Source organism: Sabethes cyaneus, chromosome 3 (genome assembly GCF_943734655.1).
Source record: "Sabethes cyaneus chromosome 3, idSabCyanKW18_F2, whole genome shotgun sequence".
Lineage (NCBI taxonomy): Eukaryota > Metazoa > Arthropoda > Insecta > Diptera > Culicidae > Sabethes > Sabethes cyaneus.
This window is the reverse complement of record NC_071355.1, coordinates 140,518,567-140,531,357: the sequence shown is the minus strand read 5'-3', so window position 1 is coordinate 140,531,357 and position 12,791 is coordinate 140,518,567. Positions and strand designations below refer to the sequence as shown.

Below are 12,791 nucleotides of genomic sequence, written 5' to 3'. Positions count from 1 at the left end.
ACTCATGTTACATATGTTACAGTAGAAAGTCGACATAACTTTTGTTTAAGTTTCATTTTTCGTCGACTCCTGATGTTATGGTATTTGACAGAATATATATATATAATGCATATGGATATAATGGACCAGATAAACAAACACTCGAATGATAAAATACCTAGTGGAATAATAGAACAAAGTGCCTGCATAGCCACTGAAGCAAAACACATATTGTAAGTTTATTTGTGAGCCAATTAAAACCTGAGAATTAAAACTAAATTGCAATCAAGCAAATGATAATTTTAAGCTTCATGCATGTGAATCTGAATAGTGCTCGCGTCGTTTCTAATTATCATTTCTACAACGCGTTTATTCAAACGCGCAGTAGTGCAATCCATCTCTGATTCTGAACTTACTATAACAAAAGAGCTAGCGACAGCAGCGTACTTCAGCGAAAAATATGATAAGGCATTCGTCGAATCTTCCAACGTCGATTGTGATATTAACAAACTTAGTTGCTCTGAATCTCCGTTCGGGAACTCGTCATTCTACACAGGTATGTTTAGATTTGTCGCACAAGACTACATTGTAATCAACTAGAGAAAACTACCTTGCTATCTACATTCATACCATATAGATTAATTGATCAGCAACCACATTGTTGCTATTCATTTCGTGCTATTTTGTTCCACAAAACCTATTATCTCGTGCATAAACAACCAATGTTGCGCAATTGCATATGTAAGCCAACGAACTGTGCGCTGACCAAGAAGATTCATGGCCTGGCGGAATTTGATTGCATCCGTGGGGAACAATATAGTTCTAAAAATAATACATACTGCGAACTGATAAACAATTGTCTTTTGCACATGGTATCAAAAAGCAGACAAACTGGTTTATCTAGTATAACGATGTTGTGTTTATTTTAGTCATAGTAATAATAAGTACCTACATTACAGTGAATGTTTGAAATAAATAGTGCTGCAGTTCATGTAAATTTATAGCATCGTTCATTGACTATATTAAATATTATAATGAATCAACCTTGCTTTATTTTGTTTCAGAAACCAAAAGTATGCATGGTGTCAAGCGCGTCATAGCATTCTGCATACTGACTGCGATTTTACCTGCGTCATTAATAATACTACCCCTGTATCTTCGGCATACAGTTTTTGCTGATGTAGTATATCCGATTGCTGAATCCGACATCATTGAAATCCGAGATGGAATATCATCAATATTTTGTCAACGTCACACGTTGCAGATGAATACCAGCTTCAATGCATTTCAGCTGAAGCAGAAGCCGGAGATATCCCAGAATCGAAAGCATATACGATTGAAGAAATCGATGTCTCTACCAGACGATACGCTTGAATATTGGGGCTTTTACTTGCTTAAAGGAGCAACGGTTGCTTTAAAAGTCTGTTCGCGCTATGACGGCTCTCGAATTCTGGTAGTTAAAGGTGAAAGAAATCTCCGAACTTGTGGTCTTTTAGAACATAACAAAAATAAAATAGGCGCTCATTTGAATAACGAGCACACACAAGTGTTAGTAACGTTCGAATCAGCTGCGGAGATAGTGGATTCCTCTGGACCCAATAACGACAACAAATCCGATCGCTATGTACCGCCTGATATAGGAAATCATGGTAAGTTTATTAAAATATAACATTATGGGAAAAGTACTACACTAATATTGGGCTGGTAATTTGTTTGGTCGTTTGGCTTTGAAAGGCTTCAAAATTTCAGGGTTTGTATCTTGAAACTACAAACACTGAGAATCTGTTACGGTCTAGATTAAATAGATGTAGAATATTTGTACAAGTATGTTTTTAAGTCATAACTCATTCCGTTCGTCCGTTGGCAATTTTAAATCAATATAAATTGAGTGCGTCGCAGTAACCAACAAGCTTGAAATCAGATTTCGCGTTTCCTAAACAGAGTCTGTATTCTGCCGTATACAATAAGTAGCGCACAATCCGTTTGGCTTCTATCCAATCGGCGTTCGACGGGCAACTAATTTTTCGACTTAGGATTCCCACGCAAGCTGCTATATCCGGTCGACTGTTTGATGCTAAGTAGAGCAGAGATCCAATTAGACTGTGATAATCGTTGTTATCCTTTAGCTGGTTGTCACATTTTAACTTGAAGTATCCAGGTTCCATTGGATATTTGGATTTCTTTGATTGCTCCAAACCAAAACGCTTAACAATCTTTCGTATAAAGCATTCTTGATTAAGACTGTAGAAACCATCTTTGTCCTTTTGAATACGAATTCCCAGAAAACAATTCACATCTCCCAGTTTGGAAATCTTGAGCTTCGCTTGTAAAGCGTTTTCAACGTTCTTTATCGCCTCCTCCTGCTCGCATACAACAAGGATATCATCGACGTATAGTAGCAGATACATCCACAGTTTCCCGTCAACATGTTTTCTGTACAGACACGAATCAGCCTTGCATTGACTGAAGCCAAGCTCCAGTAGAATTTGATGCCAAACTCTAGCTGCTTGCTTCAAGCCGTAAAGACTTTTCTTTAATCTGCAAACCTGGTTTGACTTATCCTGCACAACGAATCCTGGCGGCTGTCGCATGTAGATTTCCTCGTTCAGTGTACCGTACAAGTAAGCTGTCATGACATCCAGATGCTTCACTGCCATTTCCCGCTTTCCTGCGACCGTTAACAGTACACGCAAGGTTGACTGCATAGCGACTGGCGCGAAAATCTGATTATAGTCAGTGCCAAAGCGTTGACTGAATCCTTGAGCAACAAGCCTTGCTTTAAACCTTTCAACGTTGCCATCCGCGTTCAACTTCTTTCGATAGACCCACTTACAGCCGATGACATTTCGATTAACCGGTCGATCAACTAGCTCCCAAGTGTTGCTTGAGATCAATGACTCGTATTCATCCTTCATAGCCTTTAACCATTCATCCTTTTCGTCACTTTCGATAGCTTCTTTGAAAGTTGCTGGTTCTTCGTGCTCCATTGCTATTAATCCCATCACGTAATCGCTAAACCTTACAGGCAAAACACCTCTTGTCACTCGCGGTTCGCCTTGCGGTTGTGCATCGCTACCACTATCACTTTCGTACTGTTCTGGCTCTTCTTCGCCGTAGTATAAATCTTCAGCGGTATCGTACCCCTGCATATCATCTTCTTGATCAAGTTCGTCACGGCACTTTCTTAGCGGTTCCAAATTAATTTCAGACTCTGCCTTTTCATTTTTATCGTTTAGCACTGTTTCATCACAATTCACAATTCATGTTCATTTGCAAGTCTTCTACAAATTTTACGTCACGACTGATTGTTATGCGATCACTGTTCTTGTCAAGAAAACGATATGCCTTTTGTTGGTTTGAGTAACCCACGAACACTAATTTACGAGCTTTCACTTCGAATTTCTTCCTTTTCTCTGCAGGAATCTGCACCCACGCTTCACATCCGAAAATTCTAAAATGTTTGTAGGAAGGTTTCCTGCCGTACCACTTTTCAAACGGGCTCATTCCAATTGACTTGGATGGCAAACGATTTTGAATGTAGGTCGCTGTCAACACTGCTTCACCCCAGTATCGTTGGTCAAGGCCTGCTTCCAATAACATACACATCGTCATCTCCTTCAAATAACGGTTCTTCCTCTCCGCTAAACCGTTCTGTTGAGGGGAATACGGGACAATAAACTGGCTCAAAATTCCTTCGCTCCTGAGGTAATTTTGCAAATCCTTCCCTGTATATTCGCCTCCGTTATCTGACTGAATAATCCGTGGGGTCTTACCAAGCTGCGTTTTGCAAAACTGCACAAAACCTTTAATTTTCTCCGCCGCCTCTGACTTCGATTTCAGCAAGTAGAGGAACGTCATCCGAGTGTAATCGTCAATGAGAGTGAGAAAATATTTATTTCCGCTTGGTGTATCCGTCATCGGCCCACAAAGGTCGGTATGCACAAGATCGAGTTTTTCTTTTGATCCGCGATCAACCTGCTTTTGGAATGGAACACGAGACATTTTGCCTTCTAAGCAACAACGACAGACTGTTTTTATTCCGCAATCTACCAACTTCATTCCATCAGCGTACCCCTTTGCCGAAATTGCTCGAATCATATCCGCATCACGATGACCGAGTCTACGATGCCATGTGTGCTGGCAATTGGCTGAGTGAGATGACTGTACACTTATCATTGCTTGCTCCGGAGTGCACAATTCATACAAACTACCACGGCGTATCGCTACCGCCGAAACCGTTCCATGTTGATTACGAATTTCACAACGATCGCCGAAAAATACAACACTAAAACCTTTAGATGCAAGGGTACTCACCGAAATCAAACCACTTGTCAACTTTGGCACGAAAAGCACGTCGCGTAGTTCAATATCAACGGCATTACCATCACCGTTTACGCCAACAATCGATCCTTGACCAGATCCAACAGCTTGTGCCTTTTCACCATCGGCCAACAAAACATTTATTCCTTCTGTTGTATTAAACACTTCGAAAAATTTTTTGTCACCTGTCATGTGACGAGATGCACCGCTGTCGATAAACCAACACGAATGTTCTCCGCAATTTACCATCCACGCAAGTGGAGCATCATTAACACTGACTTGTTTTACTTTACATTCTTCTTCCTTTTTCGGTTTGTTCGACGCTTCGTTTTTCTTATAAGAATCCGAACCAAACTGATTTTTCCAACTACGACAATTACGCTTCAGATGACCGGGCTTCTTACAGTGGAAACAGTGACGAGTTTCTTTGTTGTTGCTGCCGGTACCAACATGATTTTTGCGAAAATCTGTTCGTAGCGCTTTTTCACCATTGTCGGTGACAATTCCATGCCTCTCTCTTCGTTTTTCTGCTTCGGCAAGCAACTTCGATTTTACCAGGTCCAAGGTCAATTCCTCTCGCGATCGTTGCTCCAGCGCAGTCGTTAACGGGTCGTATGATTCAGGAAGAGAACACAACAGCATAGCCACCTGCAGCTTCGCTGGAATTGCTTCACCGGCATCTGCAATACGTTCTGTGAACGTTTGTAAATGTTGCTCCATATTACCGTTTTCTGCCAATTCCAGGCGAGTCAGCTTCTTCAGAAGGTACACTTCCGAGCATTTGTCGTGGTAGTCTTTTAATGCTTTCCAAGCATCTTTCGCGTTTGCACAATTTCGAATCAGGCTTGTCTGGCTGTCTTCAATGCACAAACCGATTGTCGCTCTAGCCTTCATATCCGCTTTTGTCCACGCTTCTGTTATAGGCTCCGGAACCGGCTCCGAAATGACATGCCACAGCTCATCGCGAATGAGCAGCATTTCGATTTTGAACTTCCAGGACTGATAATTCTGGTTGTTCAACTTCTGGAGTGGAAATCGTGGTTGGTCGGCCATTTTAACAAAATCTTCACTCACGGGATACAGCACAGCAAATCTAAATAAAATCACTGTCCGGCGTCACAAATTTCTTCGCGGTCTTACACGCTGGGCCCATAACCTGTTAGCGAACAGGAGGGAATCATCGATAATACGAAAACACTTGAGAAATCCGCGGAAACGTATTTATTAGATCGGAGTAAAACAGATAACGTGTCTATTAATCAAGATATACATTTGCAATGTAGAGAAAAAAATTACTTTCATATTGTCCCTTACGAAAAGGGTGTATTCGCGCAGCACGTAGCGTAAGTGCTGCCAATATGTATCCCAAAGCCATTAGCGCACATTAACCATTCAAAATATTCGAGAAGTGCCTTCCATCAATTAAAACGTGGTCTATTTGCGATTCATTCTCCAGGTTTACCGATATGGGAGAAGTGCTTCGCATGGTCATGTTTTTGAAAGCGGCGAAGTCAATAAGTCGAATGCCGTTCTCGTCCGTTAGTCGGTGTGCGCTGAACTTGCCGATAACCGATCTGAATTCCTCCTCCCGGCCAACCTGTCAACGCCCAGGTCTCTGATGACCGTTTTGACGCTATGTCTTCAATACTGGACATTGAATAAAACATTCACGCTCAACCTGCGCGTATTAAGCATCATTATCGTTCTCGTCACTTTCTAGGTGTGGGTTTACGTTGATGAACGTGGAAAAACTTTATTCCTCAACTAGCAACTTTGGTTGCTCATACCCCAATTGGCACCAAGGAGAAGCACGGATTGGAGCTACTGGACAAGACACTGATGACGTTATCCAACCGTGTCAATTACTATTATAGTAATATATAATATGTGTCATTGTTCCGTGAGCTGCAATATAAAAGTTTTTAGATTAAAACTGTTGCCTTTACTTCGAGAGAAAATCATAAATTGATATGTTGTAGTATTATTTTATTTGAGCCTATTCGCATTTGAATTTTTACGCAATAATTAGCATTTCGTGCAATAATTTGTACATCTGCTTCTGTATTTAATTTTTGAATCATGCATTCTTATTTATTTTTAGGTGGTGAAGATTTAACTGACGAAGATATGACTGCTGATGAAACTTTGAATGCTCATAGGAAATCTGAAGAGTCGACAAAACATGCTTACAATACAAAGCATAAGCTGGCATCGAAAGGTTTAGTAGCGAATAATCAACACAGAAAGAAGAGCAATGAAAATCCTGACAGCTCAGATGAAGATAAATCTTTGGCTCATCAGGATCGTTCAGCTGCTGACGGCCGTCCATCGAATGTGCCAAATTCTATACATATTTCCAAAGAAGTCGATTCTAGTCGTAGACATTATGACAGTTTTAAGCAGCAACCAGAGGCTACAAGTGCCAAAACTACGCAGAACACCAACAGAGAGATTGAAGAAGTTAATCGTCGTAAACGACATCACGGTAGACATGGCCACCATCGCGATAAGATAATTCGTAATAGCATTCACGCTGAAGGTACACCACTAGCAGAAAATATACCGACGGATTCTAGTGGCACGAGAACAAAACGTGATACTGTTTATGACCGACGTATAAACCACGGCGGCAACGCCTTCAATTTCTCCAACAACACATCAGACTCGGTGTCAAGTTTTGAAAACAGTTTGCTCACATGCTACGATGGTGATATTTTGCTGGCACAAAGCTTTCCACCGAGTCATCTTTGTAAAGATGTACAATATCTCGAGAATGGGGTTCATATGGTAACAAAGCATGAGATCGCATCGGATGGTTACTACTATTATATATTCTACAGTGATAACGATTATGTTCAAAATGATATCCATGCAGTGTTTGATATTTACAAGCCAACCTTTCAGTACTCAAACATCTCGGAATCAAAAGGCTGTGTTAATAGTACAAATTGCTCATTTCCTATTTCTTTCTGGACAGACGAGCGAGTTATAGTCGAAGTACCCACCCGCGATGGCATTGAGCACGAGGAAGACGACATTACTTTTCTTATATCGACGTGTCAACCTCGGATGGCCATCTACGTTATATTTCCAATTTCTGTCCTGTTTTTAGTACTGACTTGTGCGTTTCTATAATTGCTAAAAATTTAGTGTTACAGTTATATGGCATCAATAATAAAATTATTTTAACGTCAGCTTGCTCAGACAAGTCGGCAAATTTGAACGATAAGACAAAGAATAATGCCATTTCAGCATAATAGATTAGCATTAACAGTTTTTTTATAACCTACACCTAATTATCAGTAATTATGAAGATGCAATTATGAATGGTTCAACTTAAACAAATTTTTATTGCCCTCCTGATCATAGAAAACTTGTAGTGAATTTGACGATGAAAATGTGCCTTTCACATCTAATTGTATAAAGCATAAAGTCAAGATGTCTAGCATAGAGAAGTTAAAATAATGTTTTGTCACTTTTGCAATATTTATGTTAGCCATATGATTTCAATAATAACTGTTTACTAAAAAATTTAAAACGCAAATTATGCAACCATTCGGAATGAGCAAATATTTGGATAAGATATTAACAGCAAATTGTCGAATTAATTTATTTTAAAACAAAACCTTACAAAATTAATTCTCAGTAATAATGAACTCTTTACGTCCTGCAGATGACGTGGTAGTCCTACTGACACTGCACTGCTAGCAATAAAACTTGTTCAACTGAAAAAATCCAAATGTTTTGTTATTGCACTTATTTTGTTATGTTGGTTAATGCAGCCAACTGGCCTTAAAATGCCTGGTTTTACAAATCAAATATTATAATCAAGCAAGGTTTTGGCAATCTGTTGTCCTGGTTAAAAAATGGATGTATTGTAAATAGGTACCAGATAAAAATATTGCCATAATTAATTGGTCGGTATTAGGCCGGACCGAACCAAATGACAAAATTCTGATTTCGAGAAAACCCGAATTCAAAGTTTACTACTCTGTTGTAGGTATTGTTTGTAGCTTTCAATCGTTCGAAATCATCTCACATCTCTGGCTATTTGTATCGTTTATGAAATCTGTTTAGAGTAAAATGTAGTTCTTGATCGTTGGTTGTCATTAATTAATTTTTTTAATTTTGCGACTTGGCCTGGTCTGACTTATGTCCAATATCCTATGATAATAGTGTTGTCAGTAAAAACGTAAGAAGCACATAAGCAAAACCATATTGCTGACGGATTAAAATTGTCTGGTTTTCTGGCTCGTGGTGTTTTATAACATTCGTATGGTGGTCAATCACTGAGAACAGCAACAGCATGAGTGACAGGCAATAGTAATAATTTTAGATCTATAATAAAGTATAAAGTGTTGAATCCAAAGATGTAACAAAGACCAGGACCACTGTAGGTATATAAAGTTCCAAAAAGTCGGAAAGACCGTTTGAGATATCTAATGTACAGTCAACCAAAAAAGCATTCGGACAGCAGCGCATAAAATTTTCTTTTAGTAATTTTGCACAGTATTTTTGCAAAGAATGGTAACACATATTTTTTAAAACAATGTTTAACTAAAGCATATTTATATGCACAACAAAAATTCGGGAAAAAGCTTTCCGTTTTGAAGATAGGGTACATATAGTTTGAATTCCTCAAAAATGCAGCCAAAAAAGTATTCGGACACTGAAGTTTTTGGAGCGTCTTAGTAGAATACGAAACCTAAAAATAAAAAATAAGAAAACTTATCCAATTTAATTCTACTATGTGTATTTTATTCAATGACAGATACGTATTTCGCCTACGACTTGCAGGCTTCCTCAGTGTCTGTTTTCGAACTAAACACTAACAACTATGACACTAACCGCATTGCTCGTTTACTTGCTGACGAGTGATTTTTTGCTTGTAACCCTTCTCTTTTAGTTATTCTTGCATAAGGGTTGTTGATGTCATACCTTGTTGGGGTGCTTGGAAAGCTCCGAGGCACCAAAGATATATATTTTTGGATAGAACTAAATGTAAACTCAACTATCTGAATAATTTTAGGTGAAATTAAAGCAAAATTGTAATTGTGTGGTACATACATATTGTACCGGGATGTTGAATCTAAACATACTGTCGATAATTGTAAGCGGTAGGCACCATATAATTGTCCTAGAGCTATCGAAACATCAGCATTCAGTCTAGATTTAAACCCTTTTGAACATCTTTTTAGATAATCTCATTTCTAAATGAGAAATCATTCGATTTCTTATCACAATGACTTAAACCGAGCTCTTGTAAAAAAATGGTCAGCAATTCACAGTGGGATATTTGAAAAATTGTTAATTTTATCCCAAACAGATTAAAACAGGTCATCAAGAATGTAAATGGTCCTACAAGGTAGTAGTTGAGCGAGAAAGGACATTTGTTTCAACTAATAGTTAACTGTCCGAATACTTTTTTGGCTGCATTTTTGAGGAATTCAAACTGTATGTACCCTATCTTCAAAACGGAAAGCTTTTCCCCGAATTTTTGTTGTGCATATAAATATGCTTTAGTTAAACATTATTTTAAAAAATATGTGTTACCTTTCTTTGCAAAAATACTGTGCAAAATTTCTAAAAGAAAATTTTATGCGCTGCTGTCCGAATACTTTTTTGGTTGACTGTATATTATGCTTATTAATTTATGTACGAAGATAGTAACAATTATTCGATCAAGATTTAATTGCATTCTTCTACGTCAAAGTTGAAGCCAGCGAAACGTATTACTCAAAGAGACGAAATGCACGGTTAAAGTACAAGTTGAACTAAATAAAACTATGAACAGGAGCAATAAATTTGAATAGAAAAAGTAATATTTATAAAATATCTATGTTTCAAAGAAGATTTTTATGTGTGAATGTAGGTATATACCTCGATTATGATAAAAACAACTTTCCAAGAAAATTTATAAGAGTTGGGAGTTATGAGGTTATTCGAAATTGAATACTAGAATAATTTTAATTAATCTGACGGCTAAAAAACTAATCTAAGAGCTACAACTCAAGCTGAACGTAAATAAAATTTCGAACTTTGCGACATTATTTCTCAATTCACAATTTGAGCTCGCTGAGTATCAGCTTAACTTAGCTCAAGCAGAATGCCCTTAGTTGCACTTCGTGATTGGTCGAACCAGTAAAATCGCATTTGATTAACTGCGCGAAAACTTCGAAACAGGTTATTCTCAAACACGTAAGCGACGCTGAACTCCCGAACAAAAAATACTCATTATTTCAACTATATGTCATTGTGAGACAAACTTCAGTATTAAAAACCTGCTCGCAAATAACTCAAACATATTTTTCTTGATAACGTGTAAGCCGATTCGGGTTCTTTGCATTGTGACCATCGGGTTTTAGATGAACATTAATAATTATGTTTTGATATGGCAGCCTCTTTCGCCTTTCCCTCCCTGAATTAAATCATTCAAAAAAGTATTACGATATTTTGTCTTGAAAAGTTACCTAATATTATTGAATTCTACATAAATTTTTGTAGCATTAGACATGGAACCTAACTTTTCAAAACTCTACTTTAGATTTCAAACTAAAAAACAACGCCTGTAATCAATGCGTTCTTCTAACTCCTAGGCTGCCGGTTTAGTTTTTGAGTGGCGGTGTTGAAATTTTCATTCGCTATGTAATTCAGGACAAGTAGCTGCAACTTAATTTTAGTCTATTTTCAGAATTTATTCAAACGGCTTCGGATACATACTCTCAAAATGCAAATTTTTCGAAAGAATTGAAATTTTGATTTTTTTAAATCAAAAAACTCCTTGTCCCCTTATTAAGGGGTACAGAGTAATGAAATATTCTCGGAAACTTTAAAAAAAAACGTAAGTGACATTGAGAGGCATATTATGTGCTGCAGTTCTATCACATGTCGTAAAACAACAATAATACATACAGATATTGTAAATAAATGCTACCGGTAATGCGATATTGAATATTTCTCGCACATGGAAGAACGTTAATCAATTTCTGACTTCTCGTATTTTGATAATTGCTTATGTTTTGACAATATTAGAGCTAGTCTGACATAGCCTCTTAATCATATTGAATTTTCGAGCAATATTATCAATTTAAAAAAATAGAGCGTTTAGTTATTCGTACGAAAATTCTTTATTGTTCCATGCATAAATATAAATATATGTATCTACATATGTTTTCAAACATTACTCAGGAGAAGTAGAGCATTGGATGGTATTTTCGGCATGCTTCTAATTATTGGGCCTATTCTGTTTTCGTGTTACCTATACTGAATGTGCCCGTAGTTGTGTATATTGGTAAGAATTAGTGATGATTTTCTACCTAGGCTGCGGAGAACAGAGGGCAAAGACGCAAAATAGCAACAGGTCGAAAAACTGATGCCGCAACCCTTTCTAAATGAATAATCACATATACTAGTCTTTTACTGATACCTGCATGTAGAATGACTGCATATCAACATTTTTAAAGAAGCTAGATAGCTGTTATTTACGAATTCGCTACAAATGCCCCCAGTAGTATGTGCAAGCAATACTCAACGGCAATTAATAGTGTAATTTATGAAAGCAGTACACACTTGTAATAAACGAAGACATATGATAAATGGAATATTCCTTGTGATATAGAACCTTTCAATGATAGAATTTGACTCTGGTCGTTATTTTGTTTAAAAAAAATAGAAGTAATAATATTTTACGAAAAACTAGTCCTTTGTTTTGCACCTGCAGGTAGAATCATGATATATCAACAGTTGGTAATTTAAATAAACAACAGGCAAGCAACTGATGCATACGAATTTGCTGCAAGAGGCTCTATTACATTAGTAACTAAATAGCAATTAATGCTATTAATAGTAGATTTATAAAAAAAACTTTCCTGTGGATATGTTGTAAATGGAAAAAGACTAGACAAGTGAAATAAAATATGTATGACAAACAAAAAGTTATTAGATGCGGCTTTGTTCATGCAAAAGAGAAGGGGGCGAAATAAAAATCCATTAACTAAGACACGATTATTGAAAATTGGATATAAATGGCAATAATTTCTCTAATCCGTACACTAACATCCATTATTTATCTAATTGACTTTCTGCTCTAAGACATAGCCTAATGAACAAGATTTCTCCAATTAACTCGGCTGTCAGCTCTCCAGTTTCTTGGACACCGTATATTCACCACCATCTGGTCCTTTTGTTTCTACTGGAAGTGAACCAACCACTATCTTTGTAGGGTGGCTGTGAGGTATTCTTGCAATAGCTCCTACACATCGTATCCGTCTAGCCTTGACCACTTTTCGAATGCTCAGTTCGCCGTAGGCCTGCGCGAGTTTATGGTTCATCGTTTAGTAGATTCCTGGTTTTAGTTTTGTACGAACATGTCTCTGCTGTTACCGAAGCGATCTAAGGCTATCAGAAGGGCATTCGTGCTCAGATCTAAAACTAGTTCGAGGTGCATGTTTTTGGTTTTAAGGCGACGTATCCCTTTATGTGCTTCGCTTTAT

The 12,791-nt window shown here is 37.6% G+C and overlaps 1 protein-coding gene across 2 annotated transcripts; it reads left to right on the top strand.

Moving 5' to 3' along the window:
• The first annotated feature begins 311 nt into the window (after positions 1–311).
• On the top strand, positions 312–12,291 carry LOC128742308 (uncharacterized). 2 transcript variants are annotated; one of them, XM_053838638.1, is made up of 3 exons: positions 312–535; positions 1,044–1,628; positions 6,401–12,291. In XM_053838638.1, the coding sequence occupies exons 2-3, from the start codon at positions 1,055–1,057 to the stop codon at positions 7,432–7,434; spliced, it is 1,608 nt and encodes a 535-aa protein (XP_053694613.1). In that variant the 5' UTR covers positions 312–535; positions 1,044–1,054; the 3' UTR covers positions 7,435–12,291. The 2 variants fall into 2 exon arrangements, with proteins under 2 accessions (XP_053694613.1, XP_053694612.1); XM_053838637.1 differs by lacking the exon at positions 312–535 and adding an exon at positions 862–971.
• The last annotated feature ends 500 nt before the right edge of the window (positions 12,292–12,791 follow it).

Coding starts and splice junctions, on each gene's coding strand:
- LOC128742308 (XM_053838638.1), top strand. CDS start 1,055: ATGCATGGTGTCAAGCGCGTCATAGCATTCTGCATACTGACTGCGATT. Junction 1,629..6,400: donor GCCTGATATAGGAAATCATG/GTAAGTTTATTA, acceptor ATTTATTTTTAG/GTGGTGAAGATTTAACTGAC.